Raw genomic sequence first — 24,640 nt, 5'->3', positions numbered from 1 at the left:
TTTACTATCGATAGCGCTATCGATAGTATTTTTTACCATCGACAGTTCGATAGTGACTCAGTTACCTATAGTATCGATAGTACCATCGATAGTTCTGCATCACTAGGCGGCACACATCTTCGAACTGCCGCCAGCATGTGCCCTCGAGGCGTCGGTGACATCGCACGATAAAGAAATATTCTTCCTCAGGATGATATGAAGGATGTGCCATGACTGCGTTTTGAAATTCGACATGAGCAAGGGTAGGCAACAAAAAAAAAAAGAAATTCAAGCATGCACTGTATTGCCATGTGCGTGTGTTTTCTGAATAAAAAGCTTACTTGAAAGTCAGCTCTTGTTCCTGTCCCTCCTTTCTGTGTGCCTCGTCTCATTTTTTTTGCGCTGGTATTTGCGGTGGATTCATACCTCCTAGCCCAGTTGACACTTCTGCAATTTATTTGTTGTACATTGGGCTCTCTTCCTTGTTTTAACCTCTTTGTTGCTAACCTGGCTGTTCTGACCACGCCCACCGCCGCATGTGTCGGGAGGGCCCGGATGGCGTCATGGCACATCAGATATGGCACTTGTTCAAGTGACATCCAAGCGCTACGTGGGTGGCTACAACCTTCCCGAGGCTATATCTAGACGTGTCTGCCGCATTCTTTGCTCGGAATGGTGGCGTCAGGTCAGGTTCTCCAAGGACTGCCTCGGTGCGGCCACCGTCAAGGAAAAGTTACCGTGACTGGTGTGCAACTACTGAACACTTCACGGAAGTTTTGACGGAAGTCCGTGTGGTCGGAGGGCATCATGATGAAAAGTAAACAGGACACCGACAACGAAAGAGATGCAGTAGAGAGGCGTTTCAGCTCCCCTGACGGGAGCCCTGCTCACAAGTAAATGGAGGACGTGCGACAGAATGTTTCTAATAAAGGCTCTAAAATAGGACCTAGGCAGCGTGAGTATATAGTTCCACCATTTAACTTGATTGTTGCTATCGGTCGTTTGAATGAGAAGGGGTTCAAATTGTATACGGGTCTTGAGCTCACACAGATTTCTTATCTTGGCATTTTCCCAATCAACCTAGCTGGTGCCCAAGTATTCTGCATGTTCTGTCAAAGCGTTTGATGAGACTTCTTTCTTGTTTGCATAATTGATATGATGCTTCAACCACTGTTTATGATTGCCTGTCTCGCCAATATATACGCCGTCGCAGTCTTCACATGGAATCCGGTGCACGAGGAAACTTTTATTTGGAACTTACTTTTCACTTAGAACAATAGAAAGTTGAGCTAGTTGGTGAGGATTCACTATGAAAGGAAGGATAACGCTACCGATTCTCTATAGAACCTACCGGCGGCAAGTTCTTTTCGTCCACTTTAATTTCTTCACATTTGTATCGTAATCACTATACTGCAGTTACAGACTACAAATAATGTCCCTCATACCTTCCTTGGCTTCATTGCCTGTTGGTTTCATTACGTTCGGTATGGATTGCACAGGCACGAAGCTATATAGGTGAACGGTCAGTAAAGAATAACCCAATGGAATATACGAATCCAATTAGAGCACTGTATCGTTTGTAAACAAGGCAGGGAAAAATTGCCGATCGCACGGTGTACCTGCGTTGACCTAATGAAGTCCTCCCGGCCCCATTGACTTGCGCGATTGCAATATGACATGCAGCCGGAAGGCCGAAGAGAAAACTTCACATGTTCGTAGAGAATATTCTAAATTAAGGAGGCCTACTGGTGGGGTTCACGAGAGCGATGAGTCGGGCTACTTGGTGGCTGTTCACCTTGAAATAAGGACAAACATTGGGGACAGAGGAACAAACGCAAAGGATGGGATCTGCTATTGTCGTCTCTCTCTTGTTCTCTTTAGCATTAGAAGAAACTACGAATGTCGGTGAGCAGTTTACAAGGAAACAACTGTGAACCTGCAATAGACCGAACAATGAAACTGTAATGAGGAATTAAGTAACGTATCGAAGTATCTAAGATAGAAATGGCAAGTATAGTATCGGGTACATTTATTTCTACTTGTACCTGTATCTCAGAGGCTTTTATATCGTCTCGGTATCTTATATCTCGATACAGTTGCAGATTATCTTTTCCCAGCCCTGGCATTGGTATAAGGGCCCCTAACCTTTGCGTTCTTCGGTACCGGATTGGCTTGCATTTTTTTTTTCTGTTCGCCAGGCGGTTTTGTGGTTAGCGAGAACACTTTGGACCAACCTTAGGTCTAGTGTAGTAATGTAACTAGACTAGACTAGTAACCTTTTTTTCTTCGTTCAGCGAACTGGGAGCGCGGAAAAAAACACAAAGGACGAAGCGAGGAACCACATAAGACAAGCGCTCACTAACAACTGATTTATTTTCCACATCGGAAGGACACATTTACACACAAATCGCGCATGTCAAGAAAGATTATGACGACGACATGAACAGCCCAGCTCTGCACTTCCTTCAGGCTTGCCACCACTAGTGCGAAGCTGCTGTACTTTTTTCTTCTTTTTCTCTCAGCAGTATGTTTTTCTATTTGTCTTTATTTCTATTTCTTTCTCTCTTTATGCATTTCTTTCTGTTTGTCGCTCTTTCTATCTTTCTTTCCATTTCCTGCCCTTCTTTCTCTCTCTATTTCTCGCTTCCTCTTTTTATATCTTTCTCTTTTTATTTTTTTCTCTCTCTTTCTTTGATTCTCTCTCTGTCTTTACGCCCTTTCTTTATCTCTGTTTCCCTTTCTTTTTATGTTATGCTTTACCCTCTCACCTCCACCTTTCCCTCTTCGTCTTCGCCACCCTCACTTTCCTTTCTGTCCCCAACATGGCTATGCTTGCTCTCTCTTTTTCTACCTCGTTTCTCTGTTTCTTTGTCTTTCGATCTTTTTCTCTCTATTTCTCTCTCTCCCTGTACTCGTTCTCTCGTCCATCAGAGTTATTGCATCCCAGGCCAGAAAGATCGGCGCAAGTGTTCTGGGGGCGAAGCAGAAAATGTAGAGAACAAAGAGAGCGCGTGCGAGTTCATGATGATGATAGTTTTCTGGCGGCGCCTCACGGCATAACGAAAAGCATACTCCGCTGCAAAACACGCAATATTGATATGAATTTATTAAGGCGAAGTCTTTCTATGGCTCATGAGTCAGAAATCCGGCGTCAGCGGCGTCAACACGAATGCTACCAACAGTCAGTAATTTAAATGTATTGTGAAAGCATAGACTTTCACTTGTGCTCTCTCCTTTTCTAAAGGGACTCAAATTTTATGAAGACAATGCATAACCTTCCTGCCAGCGCCCAATACATGGTCCGAAAGATAAAAGTTATGGCCGTACGAACGTACGAAGACCCAACCATCCAGCCAGACGGCCAAACACAGCCAGACCGCTGGACGAGCCAAGACGAAGCCAACGAAGCACGAACCTGAAATCGCTGGCGGTGGCGAGTCTCATGTTCAAACCCGACGCTGTCCGTCGTTAGTCTTTGTTTGATTGACGACATCACAGTGCGCCGGGCCCTCTAGATACTCCGTCGGTTGATCAGATATCGGGCTATCAGTACACCATGCGCACGCGCAGCTCCAACGGCGAAGGCGCGGGCGCGATATCGGACAATCATGCGATTTGACTGGCTGCTTTTTGCTGGGTGCCTGGCAGCTTCAAGAGCTTTGATCCGGCGATTGAGCGAAGCGTGTCGATTTAATTGCCTCCCTTCGACACTGTGGCACTGAAGAACTTCGACTACGAGCTGAACTTCAGGTACCGGCATGGACGGCGCGCTACGGTCTCTGCAACAAAGAATGGCATCGGGCAACCAGAGCCGTTACCCTTGGCGTTGGACTCTGGAACGCTTGCTGCGTGGCCTCAGCACCGAACGCGCTTGCTCAGCCGATGCGTTCAGAGAATGCTGGCTCATCGGACAGATAGCCCTGTGGAACCAGGCTCTGCGGCCAGCGAGGCTTGTGTTGACCGAGTTCGAGCCTGGGAAGCTATGCCTGCGCTCCTATGACGACCGGGACGGATTCGGCGCCATGTACCGTGGCGGCAGTGGCAACGAAATTGACGGTTCTTTCCTGATGGCCTGGCTTCCCAGGCAGCATTTTTGCATCCACGAAGTCCGGGTGCACGACAGAATGCACGTAGAACGGCTCTCCTTCGTGGCTTCTTTCATCGTTGGGCCAGCCCCCAACCTACACCGTGTGGTGTTGAGACCCCGCTACAGGCTCGAGCCCGAGGGTGGGTTCCTCGAGGCGTTTGGCCCGCCGCAGTGCCTCCGAGACCTCAGCCTCTCGAACGTTCACATCACAGACTCCATCGCGCCTAAGGTGGCCGAAGTTCTGCGCGCAAACGCCTCAACCCTGCATACTGTCGCTCTCGTCGGAAACCAGCTCTCTCCGGAAGCCGCCTGCACCTTGCTTCTCGCACTTGTCGCTTGCGAGCAGCTCAGAGACTTGAGCCTTCAAGATAGCACGGATTCCTCTGCCTGCGACGCCATGGCGGAGTTGTTCCGGAGCAACAGGGCACTTCAGAAACTCACGTTGGTGGGACTCGGCAAGGCCGGCATGACCTGCAAGCACTTCGATAGCTCCGACCGACGCAGAGTTTGCGCGCACTGTCTGAAAGACATGTTTGCTGCGTTGGGGAGCGTTCTGTGCTTTCAGGACCTTACATTGGTATCGACCCCGATCAAAGCCCTGATGGGAGCGACACTGGCGCGCTTCCTCAAAAGGCATCACTCGATCGTCACATTGTCGCTAGAAGGCTGTACAGTTGACTCCGAAGGTGCGGTGCAGATTGCCAAAGCGCTGTCCACCAACTGCACACTGGAGCATCTGCGCTTGCCAGACTGCACTCTTGAAGGCGATGTTGTCACCAAGTTATGTTCGGCCATTGCTGCCAACAAAAACCTAAAGAATCTTGTGCTGCCAGAGTTCTTCACTTCATCACGAACGATAGAGTGAGTATGCACAGTCTCATTTTATTTGATCCGTTGTCTTGATTGCAACAATGCGCTTTGTTTCAAGGACTTCATTGCATTCATTCTTAATGTCCATCATTACAGAAGTTATGCATTGCCCTAATTGATCTGAAGTATTTGCACATAAATTTTTGTTGAGTTCAAATACGGAGTAAGTTGTGTTTCATTCTTTTTCTTCATAGATGTACTTATTTTATTCAAGAACCTTGTCTATTGGTGCAGAAGTATTGATTACCACAGTTGCTTAATACTGTAGTGACATTGTTTAATATGCCAAAGTACTCCATACTTTTATACTTTCGTTATCAGAGACATGCATAGCCTAATGGCACACTGGGATGACATGCATGCGTCTAAGATAAATCCGCATATGTAAATTTGTTAATAGCTTAGTGAATTCTTGCTGCAATGAGCAGCTATTTCTTTTTGTCAACAGGCTTCAATATGTTCACAGCGACAAACTTTTGCAAGAACCAAGATGTGCATATGGGTGGCAAAAGAGGATACTGGGCCTCCATGGATACTTGCACAGAGGTTCTTAGTACATTCGCTTACCTGCGGTGGTAGTTTGGGAAAAAAAGAGGCACTATTTTCTGCAACCCTTGTGGGAGTGCAGCTCAGCACCTAAACTATGAAACCTGTGTCATTGGAGCAGGGTCGTAGATGTGGGTAAGGGCACGTGCTAGTAGGCTTAGTTTTCCTACTCCTTTGTTTGGGGGGAGCTGTTCAATTTCAGTTTGAGTTGAATTGTTGCTAAATATAATAATACCCATTCTGCACGTGGACAAGAAATGTCATTAATGCTTTAAACTACTCAATGACACTTCTTTGTGGCGGAGCTGCTGCATGCCCATACTTAGCTGACACTTGACACAACAATGTTGATGACGGCCTGTTTTGAATGGAGCAATTCTAATAATTTATGGTGTTCTACGTACCGAAATCATGATACGATTGTGAGGCGTGTTGTGGTGGGGTGGTCTGGATTAATTTTAAGCATCCGGAGTTCTCTAACATCCACCTAAATCTAAATACATGGGTGTTGTTCCATCTTGCCTCCATTGAAATGCTGCTACCATGTCTGGAAATCGAACCCCCACCTTCGATCTTAGCTGTACAATATCTTGCTGGCTAAGTTAGTGCAGCAGTGAGAAATGTTAGGATAATGATAAATATGTAAACATGCATTTACGCATTCACTCTGCCTTCAAGGCTGGTGAAAATGGAAATAAGTACACTATGGGCTCGTGAGCTTGCTGCTGTTTTTACACTATTTTTTTTTTAAATTTACTAATACTTTCAATCCCGTCTGGGATTTTTACAGGAGTGGGTTTAAAGAGTCCGCAGAGTATACAATAGTTAGTCTACACAAGAGTACGATAGAGTGCACACAAGTATAGAATTGTTTTAGATAGGGTAAGAAATAATTAAACTATGGTATTATGGTAGTGCAAGAGAGATAACGCAAGATTGCTTTGTCTCTGTTACGTATGAACACTGCGAAAGATAATACCAAAAGAATGGAAAAAGCAAGCACACGAAATATAAAATTGATAACAAACTTCCACCATGTTAATCACAAATTTCATTGAAACCAACCATGACACTTTGGCCATGGCATGTTGAATCTGGAGCCCAGAAGCAACATAGTATTGGAGCCATTGCAACGTCTACATCAAGAAATTTGCCAAGCTACCTCTTAACATGAGTGTTGTTGTTGAAAGTTATCAATATAATATTTATATGGTAGATGCTATTTCAGAGGCTTCAATTATAATGCCCTGCTCAGTATATGGTGTCAAGAGTAAGTATTTTGTAGTCTAACAAGTTGAGGCCAGTGCATTAAGCCGTGAATCACGTTAAGGCAAATGACACTAGGTTTGTCAGAGTGGCAGTCCTAGTTGTCCTCGTCTTTCAAGCGTATCCACTTCATCGATTGTCAGAGTGGCATCAAGTTGCATTCAGACTTAAGGCATTAGAAAGTGAGTGTCTTTTCGTGTGCCTCTGTAAGTAAGATAAATGCATCCACTCCTGCGCCAACTGCACCAAAGTGCGCCAAATTGTATTTACTGCTCCGTCCTGATAATATCGACGAAAACTGCACCAGAGTCTCAGTTTTGGAGGCGTCTATCACTGGCAATCGCACCGCTGGCACGTCAAAACATAGGCAGCTCGGTCCTGCGGCCGTAAAAGTTACAACCGCAGACCAAGAATTATTTTGCTGAATAAACAGCGCTCGCGCTTGGTGCCGAATAAGCCATGACGCCATGCATGGTGCCGATGCAGCTTCTGTTGTGCAAGTCGGCTCGACAGCAAAACACGCTCTCCGCAGAGGCTCGTGACGTCTAGGCCAATCAGCAGCGTGAAAGTATGGCGGCGATTAATCGATGGACGTCGCCTGTTCCAGGAAGCGCTGCTGATATCTCGTTTCAAGCGTACGACGCTTGAAATGGGGGGGGGGGGGGGTGGCAAAGGTTCATCGCAGTGCCCCCCTTATTAACTTAATGCATGGGGCAGACTTTGCGACCCCCCCTTTTCGGTGACTAGGGGGGGCGGCCGCCCCCCTGCACCCCCTGCGCACGCCTATGGTAACAAATACATGCGTGCCGCCAAAATGTCTGTCACTTCTGTTTCTGGACATCGCGGAATGAATTCTTGGATCGCTAGCAATAGATGAATGTAACAATATCGAATTTTCCGTGCTCCGCGTCTATGGAAGAGCACGTGAGCGGTGGGAACTTGTTGACACTTTTCTTCAGATATAGTTTATCCATGTGTCTTCATCCAGAAGAGTTTTATCGTAATTCCTTCCACCAGCACATCCGGGTTTGTAATGACTCTGTGGGAAATACCCTTTAAAAGGCCCTGCCCTTTCAAGCTAGTGAGTGCTAGGGTTCCAATTCGAATATTTTGCTGCTTTTTAAAAAATGTCATCTAATTAATAAAAGCATGCCTCATGGTCGGAGCAGCCGCAATGACGTTTTAATATGCGCAGCTGTCAGTAGCGGGCCCGTCGCTGACAGCCCACTCTGAAGCGGCTACGCCATGTTACACGCTTAAGAGCGAAGCAATGAATGCGATACCAAGAAATTGTATTGTTATACGAAATAAGGCTAGCAGCTAACTATTTTGGATGCGATCTCGCGTAACTCAACAAAACGTTGGTTTAAGGGAATATGGCTGCTCCAGGAATCGAAGCGGTTTTCGTGATGCGAGTTCTCTAAACGCGAAGTAAACGTTGAGAGCACCCCAAGTTTACGAGTCGTCTCTTGACGCCTCGAGATAGCGCGCGCCAGCGACTGCTCCCTTCGAACGATGCAGTTTCCCCTTCCCTGGCGTCCCTTCACGCTCTTTACGAAAGATGGATGGGGCGTTTCTTCTCTGTTTGGTGAGCAATCGACGGCAGGCCCACACGCGGGAAGATGCTATCGCATGCGCTCTCCGTGCGACGGAGATGGCCGGCTCGTTTAATCTCAGCTTCAGCCGTGTTCGTCGCCAGCGCTCGCGAGCTTTTACAGGCGTGTAGAATACACGGGGTGATGTTATCAATTTGGACTTTAGATGGAAAATTACGGCAACCGCGACGGCAAAAACCCATCGAGAGTGTCCATATAATTGCTATGACAATAAAAATAAAAAATTGAGCCATTCCGCTGTGTGAAGTTGATGATAAGCGAAGCTGTTTCATGCACGGCACAGGACAGTTTGGTATGTAAGGCCAGGTTGTTAATGGCCAGGCTGTTAACGTTCAATACACAATATGAATGCTAAAGCCTTAGATGCTTCATCAAACTAAAATTGGCCGTTGACGGCGTCAATCCATTGACACAAAAAATGATCATCACGTGACGGTGTCAACATAACGTCATAGATCGTCAAAACTTGTGATGTCATCATGGCGTCATATCGTGACGTCACGTTATGACGTCATCACACAACATCTTTGCCTTGCACTGCTTCCGTGATCGGGGCGCTGATCATGGAGGTAGTGCAAAACCAGGTGAGGTGCAGGAAGCTTGCAGAGAGGGAGCGGGAGGATCAACACATCGATCGAGAAGAAAAATAACCTGGCTTTCGCCTTGGAGTCGTCTTAGGGGAATGCATTAGGCACAGTGTGACTCTTTAGCATTGAGGTACTGTTGTACATCACAGCATTTGTCTACCACGTCTGCTGATAACCACATAGATGTATTTAGAGTGTTATTTTGTGAAGTACATTTTTATTGATCCGGTATTCTGTTTATTTGCTAGTGTCGAAAATAATCACCGGAAAGGTTAATCCAGAACACTCAACTGCATGAGTCCTTATTTTTGCATTATCAAGTGAGATATGGAGTTCTCCTGAGATGAATTTTTCCATGAGATTTGCAATGAATTGAAATATTTCTAGCTCGGTCATAAGAGCCCCATAATAATTATTCAGATGCTTGAATGTTAATGAAATTTGCTTCTCAAGTGCACTCCAGGATGCAAAATTATCTGCTCCAAAGTGCTCCATCTGCTCCAAGTTCTCATGTATGCGATCGCCTTAACAGGTTGTCACTCTTGCTCAGTTGAGTACCCTCCCATAGTTAAAAAGGGGCGTGGTCAATATATTTTTAGGGCCGAGTTGGTAACAATGAAACGCGCATGATTGAACCCATGTGGAGGTCCGTTTTACCCCAGTAAGAGAAGCGGGGGACACGAAGGAATATCGCCCGGCTAATCAGTCTAGTTGTTTGTCTAACATGGTGTACAAGCAGATCAGCAAATATCCCTTCTGGAAATTTTTAGTGTGGCTCTGTATCGGCTGGTCACCTAAACTTAGCCGTTCGTCTAGTTGTACGCGTAATTAATATCTGCAACGTAGGCATCGGAACTTCAGTCTCAAGTTAGCTCAACTTGCTCAAGATCCCCTTCAAGCACTAGCCCCCGGAAAGATCAATGTTGAAATTCCGCCGACATCGCAGTCGTGCCAGACCTCTCCATGACTTCTTTCATCCAATCGTCGGAGACTCAATGCTTCCGGTCATCACACATATGCCTTCATCTGTTTATACTTTAGAACTTTCACATCTTTAGCTACTGTTAACTCGATTAATGTCCGCTGTTAACCTATATGTACAGCCTGCGGTTTTATCTACTACTGTTTGTTAATTGTGTGATACTTGCCTCTTGTAAGCTGACTGATCAATTTTATACGTATGTTAGTTATGTTGGGTTTTATGGCTCAAAATACGTATGTTAGTTTGCTTTAAGTGTTGTATTGCTGAAATTCTTTTAGCTGCGATACCGCTAGATTAAAGTTGTTGTTTTGTTTTCCAAACACGTCTCTAATCTCTTCGCTGTGTCTGCTTGCGTACGGAATGACCTAATCTACTGTCATTCCCGTCGCCGACTTCGCGCTGGCGACGCTAGAGTGGCAACTTGTAACAGTATCACTGCACATTAACGCCTTTCCGGAAGATGTCCCTTCACAGTAAATGACTTTAGAGTGTCCTTGTGTCAGGGCTATAAAACGATGAAATGACCGTGTGCTGCGTGGGCTGGGAACGAAGAAAGCGCTCCGTTTCTATGAGAAAATCGCAGATGCAGGATGTACACATCTCTTTGGATGCAAAAATGTTCTAAAATACGGGTAAGTTCATGATTGGAGTGGTTTACGCTAATTTAACAAAACAATTAAGAAAATGGCATAGACTTTTCTCCACATATGCACCCATGCACATCCCTGCACTCAAAACGATGCGACGACTTTGGCTTGTGAACGAAAGTGGGGCAAAGGAGAACTACTGGAATCGTGGTTCATTCGTGTTAAACCATCGGCTTGCAACAACAGCGGCGGCCCCGTACTGGACGTTTACAAGGACGTATGCGACACTGGTCAATCTCCACTCATTTGTTGCCAGTGTACATATACTGAGAATGCCACCTGCATAGGTGGCGAAACTAGACTCCCGAGAAAAACTGCTCTGCAATCCCATCCGATGCAAGAAGACTCGCCACGCCAGCCCTCTTGCAGACTGCTAGACTCCTTTGCTCATCGCACGCTAGCTTTTGTTTACTTTTGAACTGTTAGCGAATTGCGACTCGAGCACTTACACACACACACACACACCACATTATATATATATATATATATTGTCGTACGACGATTTATTGTGCGACGGTGACGTCTTAAACAGTCGAGGTATAGCACCGGCAGAACCCGAAGGTAGATCGCGTGCACAGCAACAACAGACGCGGAAGCTCTTCTTCCTCTTCCTCACAACAATGGCCCCGGGACTGAAAAGGAGCCATCCTGGCGACTAGGGCGCAGGTAGGATCAAAGGGTCGTAATATGGCTTGAGTCGGCTGACATGCACCGTGTCCCTACCGCGATGTCTGAGGTCGTGGGATGGCGTCACAGGTTCAACGACGTAGTTGACAGAGGATGTGCGGTCGATTATACGGTAAGGGCCATCATAACGAGGAAGAAACTTCGTTGAAAGTCCAGGGCTGTGAGGTGGGACCGACAACCAAACGAGTGAACCGGTCGCAAAATCTTGTGTAGACAATTCGTTGTCATGCCGCAGCTTTTCGCGACCTTGAGCGGCGGTCGTAAGTGTACGCGCAAGCTGCCTACAGTCCTCTGTGTATTTGGCTGCTTCTGACACCGTTGTGCACTCGGAAGTGTCGGGTCGGTACGGAAGCAATGTGTCCATTGTGCAGGAGGGCTCTCGTCCATATAGTAGAAAGAACGGCGAAAAGCCAATGGTAGCTTGTGTAGCGGTGTTATACGCATATGTGACGAACGGCAAAACAGTGTCCCAGTTGCTATGATCCGAGGCGACGTACATAGTCAACATGTCGCCGAGAGTACGGTTGAACCTCTCTGTCAAGCCGTTCGTTTGCGGATGGTAGGCTGTAGACTTGTGGTGGACGATGTTGCATGCCGCGAGAAGGGCTTGTATTACTTCGTAAAGGAACACGCGCCCTCTGTCACTGAGCAGTTCGCGTGGCGCTCCATGTCGAAGAACGAAGTTCCGCAAAATGAAGAATGCGACTTCGCGCGAAGTAGCGGCTGGAAGTGCTGCGGTCTCAGCGTAGCGCGTGAGGTGATCGACTCCTACAATTATCCATCGGTTACCCGAGGAGCTGCAGGGAAGAGGACCATATAGGTCTATGCCGACGCGATCAAAGGGACGAGCCGGACAGGGCAGCGGTTGTAACTCGCCAGTAGGCCGCTGGTGAGCTTTTCGTCGTTGACATGCTGTACAAGCTCGAACGTACTGGCGGACGAAGCGATACATTCCGGCCCAGTAGAAGCGTTGTCGTAGCCGAGTATACGTCTTCAGCTCACCGGCGTGACCGTTATGAGGGGCAGCATGAAAATATTCGCATATTTCAGAACGCATGTGCCGGGGAATCACGAGTAGCCACTTGCGACTGTCTGGTAAATAGTTGCGCCGGTAAAGGATGCTGTCATGCACAGCAAAGTGAGCGGCTTGGCGACGAAGTGTTCGAGAAGAGGGTGTAGTGTTTGGGTCGTCGAGGAAGTTTATTATAGCTGAAAGGGATGGATCCTTTCGCTGCTCGACGGGCATGTTAGCGACGTTGATGGGGGACACGGATGCAAAGGACATTGATGCGGAGGCCACATCGACAGGTATCGGTGATCGGGAAAGCGCATCGGCGTCAGAGTGCTTCCTGCCCGATCGGTAGACAACGCGGATGTCGTGTTCTTGTAAGCGAAGCGCCCAACGCCCGGGTCGTCCTGACGGAGCTTTTAACGAGGACAGCCAGCAAAGGGCGTGGTGGTCGGTAACAACGTCGAAAAGGCGACCGTAGAGGTATGGACGAAATTTGACGAGAGCCCAAATGATGGCTAAACATTCCTTTTCTGTGACGGAGTAGTTCCTTTCTGCCTTCGTTAAAGTGCGACTGGCATACGCCACAACGTACTCGTCGTAGCTGTCTTTCTGTTGTGCTAGGACTGCACCAAGTCCGATGCCGCTGGCGTCCGTGTGTATTTCTGTAGGGGCTGTGGGATCAGTAATGACGAAGGATCGGTGGCGAAATTAGTAGGCGACGTAGTTGCTCGAAGGCTTCATCACACGAGGTTGACCACGCGGATATGCCGTTGCTTGCGTTAAACAAATTGGTCAGTGGCGCGATGATGCTCGCAAAATTGCGCACAAAACGCCGAAAATAAGAGCAGAGCCCTATGAAGCTGCGGAGTGCCTTAAGAGTAGTGGGCTTGGGGAACTCTGCGACCGCGCGAAGCTTGGCGGGATCAGGAAGAACACCATCCTTTGATACAACGTGCCCTAATATTGTTAACTGACGGGCAGCAAAACGGCACTTTTTGATGTTCAGTTGGAGGCCTGCAGAGGAGAGGCAGGTCAGTATCTCACCCAAGCGAATGAGGTGCGTTGGAAAATCGGCCGAAAACACGATGATGTCATCAAGATAACAGAGGCATGTTTTCCACTTGTAGTTGCGAAGGATTGTATCCATCATACGCTCGAAGGTTGCGGGCGCGTTGCACAGGCCGAAAGGCATGACGGTAAATTCGTACAAACCGTCAGGCGTGACGAAAGCTGTCTTTTCGCAGTCATTTTCAGCCATGGGCACTTGCCAATGACCCGAGCGAAGATCCAGAGACGAGAAGTACTCTGCACCTTGCAAACAGTCGAGGGCATCATCTATCCGAGGCAGCGGATAGACATCTTTGCGAGTGATCTTATTCAGCCGACGATAATCCACACAGAAGCGGATTGACCCGTCCTTCTTGTGTACTAGTACCACAGGAGACGCCCAAGGACTGTGGGAGGGGCGAATGACGCCACGCTGCAGCATATCGTCGACTTGCTCGCTAATTACCCGTCGTTCCGCTGCCGACACGCGGTATGGGTGCTGACGTAATGGAGAGTGGGATCCAGTGTGGATGCTGTGAGTGATGCTCGCCGTACGTCCCAAGGATGGTTGGTCGCAATCAAACGATGAACGAAACTTTTGAAGCAGGGCGAGGACTTCGCGGCGGTATGAATTCGGCAGATCGGCGTCCAAGGCGGCTTCAAGAACGTCTGACGACGGCGAAGACAGTGATGGTGAGGTGCAGTGCTCGGAGGAAGTAAGGGCGTCGAGCTGATAACAGGGCGTGTCGTCAGAAGTCTCAAGAATGTGAATTGGGTCAATGGGCTGAACACGACCTAGTGATTCTCCGCGCAGTAAGGTTACGGGGTGTTTAAACGAATTGCAGACAAGCATAGATGATAATCCGGATTCAGTGGCGAGAACGGCAAACGGGAGAGGTAGAGCCTTCCGACGCAGAAAAATAGGCGACGGCGTAAAGAGTACGGTGGCGTCGGTCGCGGCGGAGCAAGATACGGGCACAAGGACCGACATTTCGGGCGGTACTTCCGTGTTGGATACAACAGTGAGCTTTGCGGCTTTAGTTGCAGAAGGGTGGGGCAGTACGGATCCAGAGAATGGGAAAAGCGCCACTTCGGCTCTGGCACAGTCTATTATGGCCCGATGTTGCGACAAGAAATCCTAACCGAGGATGAGTTCATGGGAGCATGAAGAGAGCACGAAAAGTTCGACAACGTATACAGCGCCGTCAATGACCACTCTCGTGGTGCACGCAGCATGCGGTGCTACATGCTGTGTACTTGCAGTGTGCAGTAGCATGCCAGATAGCGGCGTGGTGACCTTATGCAGTTTTCTACAAAGCTCTCGTCGATGACAGAAACGGCAGCCCCAGTATCAATAAGCGCTATTGCGGCAGTTCCTTCAACTATAACGTCCAATAAATTGCGCGGCGACTGTGCAGGCCTTGTAGAAGTCGCGAAGCTTGCAGTTCGTGCCTGCGGAACTGCAGCAGCTAGTTTCCCTCGCTGGGCGACTGGCGACGACGTAAGGGCGAAGGCGAGCGACGACGTGGGAAGGGTGATCGATGGTTGGCGAAAGGACGTCGAGGTAGCGGCGAAAAGTCTGGGTTGCAACGCATGGCATTACCGGTATCATCATTCGAGTAGCCGTATCCAGGTACTGCAACAGTTGGATGAGCAGAAGGCATGCGACGATTGCAGAAGCGTGCGACGTGGCCGGCGAAACCGCAAGCGAAGCATATGGGTCGGTTGTCACGTGTGCGCCAGGGGTTCTGAAAATGACCTCAATTACTGCTGTTCTCTTCTGCACCATCCTTGTAGCTATGCACGCGAAGTGAGAACACTTCATTGACAGTTCCACGTGACAGGACTTGCATGCTACCTAACAAGTCAAAATAGTCAAAGTTGTACCCTCTTCTCATGCATTTTGACCACATTTTGAATACATTTTGAATTGTAATCTTAGGCTGTGTGAACTCTTACAGCTGTCACTTAATAGCCACGCTGTTTGCTTATAGTTGCTCAATGTGTAAGCTGCCCTAAAGGGCCAGCAGGGTACATTTAACTGAAAGTGAGGCTTCAGTGATGCATTGTGTTCATTTGCACTGACGGTCATCTGCACTTAATGGACACTTTGCCAGCTGTAGACATTGCTAAATCTTGTGCATAAAATACCGAGTAGCTGATGGCAATATTGCAAAGAAAAAAAAAAAAAGCACAAGATTTTCTGGCTGTTCTTGACATGACATTGTAAATTCCCCATAGCATGCAGCGGAATAATGACTTGACAAGAACCATGGCTGGCCTTCCTTTGGCAGCAGTTAATGCAACCACTTGTGATCAAACATGCGAGGCATCTGACCTGTTAAAAACTAGAACTGTCCTTTGAAAAGGACTGCTGAAATTTCCCCAGAAGGGTATTGGTCTGGGAAAGTTGGTAATAATTCATAACAAATCATTGTGCGCGCATGGACCTCTTGTCTCTGTGTCTAGTCCCCGTTTTTAAGTGGTGTGCAAATAACCTTTACTGTTAATTAGTCAGAGAGCAGTTAAAGGCTGGACTTGCAAACTGCAAGGAATTGGAAAAAATGGAGAAAGAGGTGACTTTGAGTGAATCGCAGCAACTTTTTATTTTTCTGCTCCTAAGAGTAGTGCTGTTTCGCATATCTTTTTTTTTCCTTGCTTGAATTGAGAGCTCGTAAAAGTGAATTTCGTTTATGTAAACTTAGTGTGCTGAAATGGGTAAGTACTGCACTTTGTGATCTTTGCTTGAGTGTGCATTTTTTTCATTAATCAGACAGAGCTAAAGCAGATGCATTCATATGCAATTCTTTTTCTTCTAAACCTGCAAAGGAGTGGGGTGTGATTTAAGAAAGGTGCAGCCTGTAGCCCTGTATAACACACGCTGGCTTTTTGAAAATTTTTTTCTTTTTATCTGATAGATGAGTTCAAGCAGCTACAAGTTAACTTGCCATGAAAAGCTTGTGTGTTGTTATAAAGATATGTGTTGGTTTTTCTTTTTGCTTTCAGTGAAGGAGGCCCTACACTCGACCTGCTGAAGCGCGTGTGTGCTGGCCGGGTCTACTTTCCCCTTTCTGTGCCTCTGCCATCATTCGTATCTCCGGCCCTGGCGGAAGGCCTTTCGTGTGCTTCTAAGCTCAAAATATGCCACTGGGGAATTGTGAGCGATGTAGTTTTTGCCATGTACGCCTCTATGTCCCTAAATTCTTCGCTGCAATGCCTCCACGTTGACTACATGGGTGGTGCTGAAACCGGCGCTGAATCGGAATCCCTCCTGAACGCCTTGTGCGTCGCCCTCACGGCCTGCGGACGCTTCCACACCTTCCACCTGGACTTGCACAGGTCCTTCAATGACTTTGAGGAGGCAATCCCACTGGCAGAAATCTTCAATGCCCTGGCAACCAATCCACGCCTAAGGTATGACACACCCAGTCTCTCAAGATGGCACTTTGAGGATGCAGTTTTTGTCTTTGTCTACAAAGTTTGTGACACTGTGGTTAAGCCTTTCCTGCACAATATTTTTTGTTTCCTCATGATATTATTCATGGAGTTGCACAGAAGCATAACAATAGCTGTACTACCACCGAGAATAAATTTTGTGGATTTTTAGTTTGTATAAGCAGAAAAAAAGTACATTGCAAATTTGCTACAATGAGCAAGTAAAGAACAAGTTGAAGGGCCAGGATATTCAGTGCGATTCGAACTCAAATAATTATTTGCACATGACAATAAGTGGGTGCACTGATGTTGTAGTGTGGTACAAATGAAAGCAGTTGCTCTTGCTTTTTCAACAGAGCTCGTTTGCAGACTTCTAGCAGTACGTCATGCAGATTTCTGTGCTGCCAGAAAACTTGCAGCGCCTTTGCACATCATGTCAAACATTTGAAAGACAGAGAGTAAAACATCATTATTAATATTGGGACTTGAGTGAGGAGCATGGGAGGAATCTCTAGTCCGGGGTCCCTAAGATGACTCCGGCGATGTGTTGAGGCCGTTGTATTATGGCTCGGAGGACTTCAGGAGGAAGCAACAGATCGTAACAAAGCGAATAAAATTTGTGACAAAATAGAGCTAAACGCAGCCGTAAGCCTATAGCCTGTGTAGAACTACTTGTATTATGCGTTCTAGGGCTCGGTCAAGGAACAAAGAGCTTGGAGAGGATCATGAGGGCACAAGAGGCGGGCATGGTCAGAACTGAGGGCAGAGTGGAACATGTAATAAAACACCACCATGACGCACAGTGTTTTAGCAGTATGGCCCAAAATTTAGAACGTTGAAGCAAAGACGTGAGGGTACACATGGGACGTAGCGACACCGTAGCACGCAACTACACCGAACTGCTATGAGAAAATTTGGACATACGACCTAAAAACATGCTGCACACATGTTGAATTGAAATGGATTTACACTCGTGGTCGCCGTCAGTCCCGGAAGATCGCGTTCTTCACTATCAGAAGGAATTCCTCTGTCATAGAAGCATTTAGGGCCCATTTCCATGTCTGAAGAGAACAAGCCCCACATACAGTAGAACCCCGCTGATACGTTTTCGAAGGGACCGTAAGAAATAAACGTAAGAGACGGGAAACGTAAGAGCCGAAAAACAGGAAAAACAACAAAATATTTAGTGGTACAGAATTTTATTTCAGTGCTTACGAGCAGCACGAAAATTGGCGCGCTCAGCCGCGATCTAGTCGATGGATAGAAACGCGGAGCTGGGGACGGCCTCATCCACAGAAATGTAATCAACGTATCTGATTTTTTTAACACCAACAGCTCTAGGCATGAAAGAACTAAGCACATGCAATCACGACCAGCGCGGCGAGTCCGACCGCAAACCACGCGCACGACCATGCGAGCTCCAACCAGCTCGAACACCTCTCGTCCTCCGTTAAATAAGGATGATGATGAGTCTACGCCAACGCTATGGCAGAAGTAAATGCCAATCTCGAAGGCCTTGCTTTCGCAAGCAATTACGTCATAGACGCCATGTTTGTGCAATACAAATCTCAAGGGCTATGCTTTTGTCAATAGTAAATGCCAATTTTGAAGGCCTTGCTTTCCCGAGAATTGGCAGGGGCAATACACAAATGTATTTTCACACAACTTGCTGCCTTGAGATAATGCTTATAAGCCTTTGTAACAATCCAGTATGGACACTAAATCATGCTATGTCACATATAATGGGAGTTTGATATTGCAGATTTAATGCTTACAGACGCCATCTTTGCAATACGAATCTCGAAGGCCATGCTTTTGTTTGCATCAATTGAAAGATCCTGTTGCTTGCACCTCTCATGCGGCTAATATTACGGTCAAACCAGGCCAAGCTGCGTGAAAATGCACCATGGCCGCTCTCTTTGGTAGTCACTCGGTTGGCTCCGAGCGCACTTCGCGACGTATCATACGGGAACGGTCCGACAGTTACGATGTAACAGCGGGGTTCCCAATACATTGTATCCTATGGGAGCTATGCCGGGACCGGCGGAAAACAACGTAACAGCTGAGAAAATGCAGCAGTGAGGAACGTAACAGCGGGGTTCTACTGTACACGTTGTTGCGTTTGCGCAACATAGCAACTCTCTGTCGCCAGGAACAAACTATTACGAGATGACAATGTTTTTTGGAGTCTACACAATCAGGAGGATGTGTAGCAGAGCTTAAGAAATTTTCCTGCGATTTATCGCATTGGGTAATGCACTTGTAATTTCCAAAATTTACCTGCATCACTGCACAAGGCATGCACGCTGGTGCATGCAACGTCGGCCATGGATTTTTTCAGAATAGGTGCACGGGATGAGCACTGATGCCAACACAAGACGTTGCCTTTTTCAAAACAGTGTGGTGGAAATTCAACAACATTTACAGGTGGCTTCGAACAGGCTTTTCTTTTGTTTTAATTGCTATTTATTGGAATTATGCATAAATACAACAATGTGCAGTAAAGAGTTAAACCTTGAAACTGAGCAGTCCTTTTAGTAAAGTAACATGGAAAGAATTGTACCTATGAAAGAACACAATGTAGCATGAAAATGTGCCTTCTTTGATGAAAATGCAAAAGAAAGGTTGAGTGAAACAGCAGTTTACCCATGCCTTTGGTCACTGGACGTTGACAAATTGCCACTATTTAAAGCTACTATTTTACTAAGTAGGAATATTGGTGAGTAACTCAGAATGTTCCATCCGTAATGGCCAAGAAAAAAAAATGTGGGCCTGTTCTATAAGTATAGTGAGATACCACATAAACCCATCTTGAATATCCATCTGGGTCATCTGAAAAGGCGTGAGCACCCTTTTTCTTTGCACGCGCTCCTCTGGAAAGACATCATTTGTCAGTGCAGTTGGGGCGACAAGTGTGCGTGGAGACCCGGCACGGTGGTCTAGTGGTTATGGTGCTCGACTGCTCACCCGTAGGTCACAGGATCGAATCACGGCCGCGTTTTCGATGGAGGGGAAAATGCTTGAGGCCCGTTTACTTACATTTAGGTGCACATTAAAGAACACCAGATGGTCAAAATTTCCGGAGCCCTCCACTACGGCGTCTCTCATAATCAAATGGTGGTTTTGTGACGTTAAACCCCAACAATTAAATTAAGAGCGCGTGGAGCAATCGCCACCTTGATGAAGTTTCGTCGAAGTTCATTGGCAGCCGCCGGTTACGAGGCTGCACCAGTGGATCGGACTATAGACGCTGTTGTTTTCGCCATCACGTAGTGCATGTGTGTGTTTATGCTGCATCGGACCATCTGCACACTTTAAGTGTCCTTTAATGCTTCAATTTTATGACGGCTTCGTTCATATATTTGTTCACTTTGGCCGTATTGTCCTGTGGTGCACTTGAGAAATGGCACGTAATCTTACTATGAACAGTGTTTATGAGCTGGCGAATACACTGAACATACGTTCACAAGAATTTTCAGTAATTCCCTTACAGGATCAAAATAATTGTGCTGCGGAGTGATTGCTTGCACGTCTTCGATCTAGTTGCTCGAACCACATCCCTATATTGACGTTCAACTACAGTCAGCTGTTATGAAATGGAAAAGGAGCACTAAATGCAAATAATAATTTAGTCTACACTGCTAGAATAATATTTGAGAACATCTAAACTTCAATATTATTGACAACACTTTATTAATCAAGGTATTAAAGAAAGTAAAACTAGGACATGATTTGAGGCTCCAGCAAGACGTTCTTCTACTGAGCCATTGATGTAGCACCCCAGTGCATTTCTGTCTCTAGTACTTGGACTTATAAGAGAAAAGTTTGTTGCTGTGTATTGTAAGGTGTATACTAGAGGGCTAGCTTTGCATTTTTGTTTGATTCTTGGAGAAAATATAGTTTTACTTTAGTCGAGGTCGTCACAAACTCTCATCACAGCAGCGTTTTTCTGCGAGTAACAACCACCAATCTCCGAAGCTATGCTTTTAGGTACTGTGAGCACAAAATTCAAGACCAGAGGCTGGAAACGCGTTGCTGTCACCGTGTTTAAGACGCCATCTCTTTATGCTGCAAATAACGCAGGTGGTTGAAATGTTTCAGCGTCCACGCACTCGTGTTTTAGGAATTCCTTTAACTCTTTCATGCACAGAACTGCATTTTTGCAGGAAACAGAGTTTCATGCAAAAAACAGTGAATTCTTTTTGAGAAAATGATTTTCTCACAAGCAAAAACAAATTGGCACCGTTAGTTCAAAAGATATGAGGTGACCACCGTGCAGTAAGGGTCTACCAGTTAGTTTCGGTGGAAGGCTGCAAAACAGTGCTTTTTTCCCTGCAGGAGCACCGGGACATTATATATACCACACATCTATCTCAATCTTGAAGGCTCATTGAAGTATTTCACAAAACTTCTCCTCCAAACACCAATAAAAAAATATATTACCAGCCTTCTAAGACCCTTCATGCACGGTGGTCACTCTAGGTGACCACCAACTTCAGCGACACAGTGCTCTGTGCTGACTGAGTAAAGCTCTTAATTTCTGGATTCCTTGGTATTAGCTACTTATACAACGTGTTGTCCTAAGCTATCACCTTAATAAGAACCGGATATACTTTCATTTCTGTAAAAATATCTCGGGTCCATCGTTTAGCGCGCCTTGAAGACAACGGCAGCCGGATGAAAACAGACATAACCCGTACCAATGAAGCCCAAACGAAGTGGCATCATCTCTGTCACTATGTTGAAAGCTTTAGAAACGTGACGTATAAAATCTGAGGCGAGGGGCTCGTGTGCTTCAAGAGAAAAAAAGATGAAGAAAAGGTGGTTACTGTGGGTGACCACCGTGCCGGAAAGAGTTAACACATAGGGCTTAGCGGGCTTTGCTCAGTCGTGGAACTCTCCAACTGCAAGAAAAAAACGCCAGGCCTGCGCTGAAACCGCAGCACAGTCACAGCGAAAGCTGGAAGAGCGGTGTTTCTAGAGCCCGTTAAGCTCTCTTGTGGCTACAATACAAGTACACTAGAAAGGTACCCACTACGCCATAAATCACAATTTTTGTGAAGTTGGGAAGCACCTACTAAGCCATTATTCGTCATTCTGCGGAGAAGCGAGGCACCAGCTACACCTCTGTAAGGCATTATGTGCACTTTGTGGACGCGACGACTGATGACGATGAAGAACTAAGGCTCAGCCCATTGTAATGGGTTGGAATCTTTAAACGGCCCACCAGTTATGTAATTTGCATTGGGGGACGCCCGGTCGTTATTTCCCTCTCCCGTCATGCTGTATAACATAGGTTGACGTGGGAGAGAGACAGGGTGGGGGGGGGGGGAGAACTTTACTGAGACCCCAAGGAAATGGATCGTGCGCTTACGGGCTTCCTTGGCAACCAATACAAGTGCACTTGCGAGGAACCCACTACGCTATAAATCAGTGTACTTTTACTGAGACCCCGAGGAAGTGGATCATGCGCTTATGGGCTTCCTTGGCAACCAATACAAGTGCACTTGCGAGGAACCCACTACGCTATAAATTATTGTAATTTTTGAGAAGTAGGGCAGCAGGCACTGTGCCATTTTTCGTCATTCTACGGAGAGCGTTGGTACCTGCTACACGCATGTTAGGCAATGTGCGCACTTTGTTGATGCTGTGCCTGATGACGATGAATAATTATGGCAGAGTCCTTTGTAATGGGTTGGAAGCATTCAACAACCTACTCGTTGCGCAATTCGCATTGTGTGACGCCTGGTTACAGAATTCGCGTTGTGCGACGCTTGGTGCTTATTTTACTCTTCTACCACGCTATATTGCATATTCTGTGGTTCCTTCCCGACATGAAGCCTGTATAGGACCTTTTTGCAAAGCAGTTTCAAGCACCGGCATGGCTCAGAGGTTGAATACTGGGCCTCCCACGCAGATGGCCCAGGTTCGAACCTCGTTCCATCCTGGAAGTTTTTCTTATTTCGTTTTTTTTTTTTTTTCCTTATTTCGAGCGATACTGGTTACGGACACCGGCGGCGGCGGCAGCGGCGGACAACTACGGCGCCAAAAGCGGCCGGTGAAATGATCTCATAACAGCTTTCGCTGTAAAAAGGTGGCATCGAAGTGACGTGGTTGGCTCACTTTTTGGTAATGCTTCAGTGTGTAAGGCAAGAAACCATCACATCACATGTTGTGAAATAAAGGGCTCTAATGGAGTATGAAACATCACACATCCTTGGATATTGTGCTATGTACGTGGACCCTTGAAACGTTATTTTCTCTTCATGTTCTTGGCGTGAAACAAGCATTGCGAGGTTTCTGGTATGGTAATTTAGCAATGCATGTTGACTTAACATTTGCCTTTTCTGTTCTTTGAAGTCAGAGGGATGGGTCTGTCGATCACTCTGCAGATTCACCTTAGCCTTGCTGAATGATATGCTGAAGAGAGGGCTTCAGCATAGTGGCTAGGAGGTCAGAGGCTAGCATGGATGCCTTCAGCGTTTCCTCAGGCACATAAGTGCTAAAGACATCCAGCTTTGCCTTTTCAAAGCCTTGAAGTTCAGCGGGTAATGAAGCTTTCTTTAACCCTTTGAGGGTCGAATGTTTTCGCGAAATCCAGTCCAAAAATGTGTAATTTTTTTATTGCTGAAATAAATTCTTCAGACGATTCTATTTAAGAAAAAAATTGTCTAAAATTTTTTCGTAACCGTAAAGTGACAAAAAATCATTTTTGTTGTTACATACACATGGTTTATTCGTAGTAAAATCCAGCGAAATCCTAAAAAAAACAACTTTAACAGATTTTGTAAATAAAAATTATGCATTGTATTAAACATAGCTCACAGACATACAAAAATAAGCGCTCAAGAGTACTTTACCAGTTTAAAATGTTCGTGCTCTAACACTAAAAACTTTTCAGCGTGTGATAGTCTTTTAACCCTTTGCGGTCCGTTGTCGGGCAGCGCCCGACAACGCAACACGGCCGTAGCGGTCCGCTGTCGGGCCCCGCCCGACAAGGGTGTTCGTGGTTTAAATTTTGCTGTTTTCTCACCGCGAGTCGCGCGCATTTTTTGTATACATGAAGGGCCATCTCTTGAGGAATAAGTGAGCTTTGTTTGTTGAGGTTTTACTTTTTTGACACTAGGGTGCAGCACTATGATCAGCACGGGGCCTAGAGCGTACCCACTCGCGCGCGCGGTTCGCTGAGAAGCATGGCCACGTTTTCACCGCGTGCGTTTTACGGCGGTGCTTTTAGCGAAAGCGAGGATGACTTTAGTGAGGAAGAGAATTACGTGCCTCCACCAGACAGTGATGACAGTGATTCGACAGAAGTGAGTGACGAAGACGACGACGGCGGCGGTGGAAACCTGCAGTAATAACCCTGGCCTGCACACAGGGGAATGCTTTGAGCGGTATCATACGTTGCCCAAATATCACTAAAAGAGTTGCCTGCAGAATGCAGGAGCAAAAATAAATATCCTGTGCGTTTCTCTTCCACAGCTTGTGTTTTTATTCGCGGCGCCAGAAACTGGCGAAATAGTTTCGGACCGCTAGAGCCGGAAAGTGGGTAAAGGTTTTGGACCGCAAAGGGTTAAGCATGGCTCTCCGCGCGCGCTTTTCATATGTCACTCCTTGATCGTCATCGGAGTCTGAACTCGTCAAAAAATCCTCGCCTGAGAAACTGAAATCCAATGAATCAGATTCTGACTCTGCACTTGGGGAATAGTCTGCATCGGAAGAATCGCTGCTTGATTCACCGGCGGCAGAGCAGCCGGCGGGCGCTTCCATAGCGTAAGCGAACTGCGTCAGTGGTGGTGGTGGTAGTGGTTTGAAGAGGAAAAGGCGCCTAATTTCTGCAGCCCGGTCAGGAGCACGGCGCAGCGCCTGTCAGTGTCCT

The 24,640-nt window shown here is 46.7% G+C and overlaps 1 protein-coding gene across 1 annotated transcript in view; it reads left to right on the top strand.

Annotated features, from left to right (window-relative positions):
- The first annotated feature begins 3,409 nt into the window (after positions 1-3,409).
- LOC119386886 (uncharacterized) overlaps positions 3,410-24,640 on the top strand; it is a 36,771-nt gene continuing 15,540 nt past the window's right edge. Inside the window, exons 1-2 of the mRNA XM_037654161.2 lie at positions 3,410-4,927; positions 16,333-16,740. Of these exons, the coding sequence (XP_037510089.1) occupies positions 3,738-4,927; positions 16,333-16,740 (1,598 nt within the window). The 5' untranslated portion in view covers positions 3,410-3,737. The remainder of the gene's footprint in view (positions 4,928-16,332; positions 16,741-24,640) is intronic.

Source organism: Rhipicephalus sanguineus, chromosome 3 (assembly GCF_013339695.2).
Source record: "Rhipicephalus sanguineus isolate Rsan-2018 chromosome 3, BIME_Rsan_1.4, whole genome shotgun sequence".
Classification (NCBI taxonomy): Eukaryota; Metazoa; Arthropoda; class Arachnida; order Ixodida; family Ixodidae; genus Rhipicephalus; species Rhipicephalus sanguineus.
The sequence above is the reverse complement of the archived record's forward strand: the minus strand, read 5'-3'. Positions and strand labels throughout refer to the sequence as shown.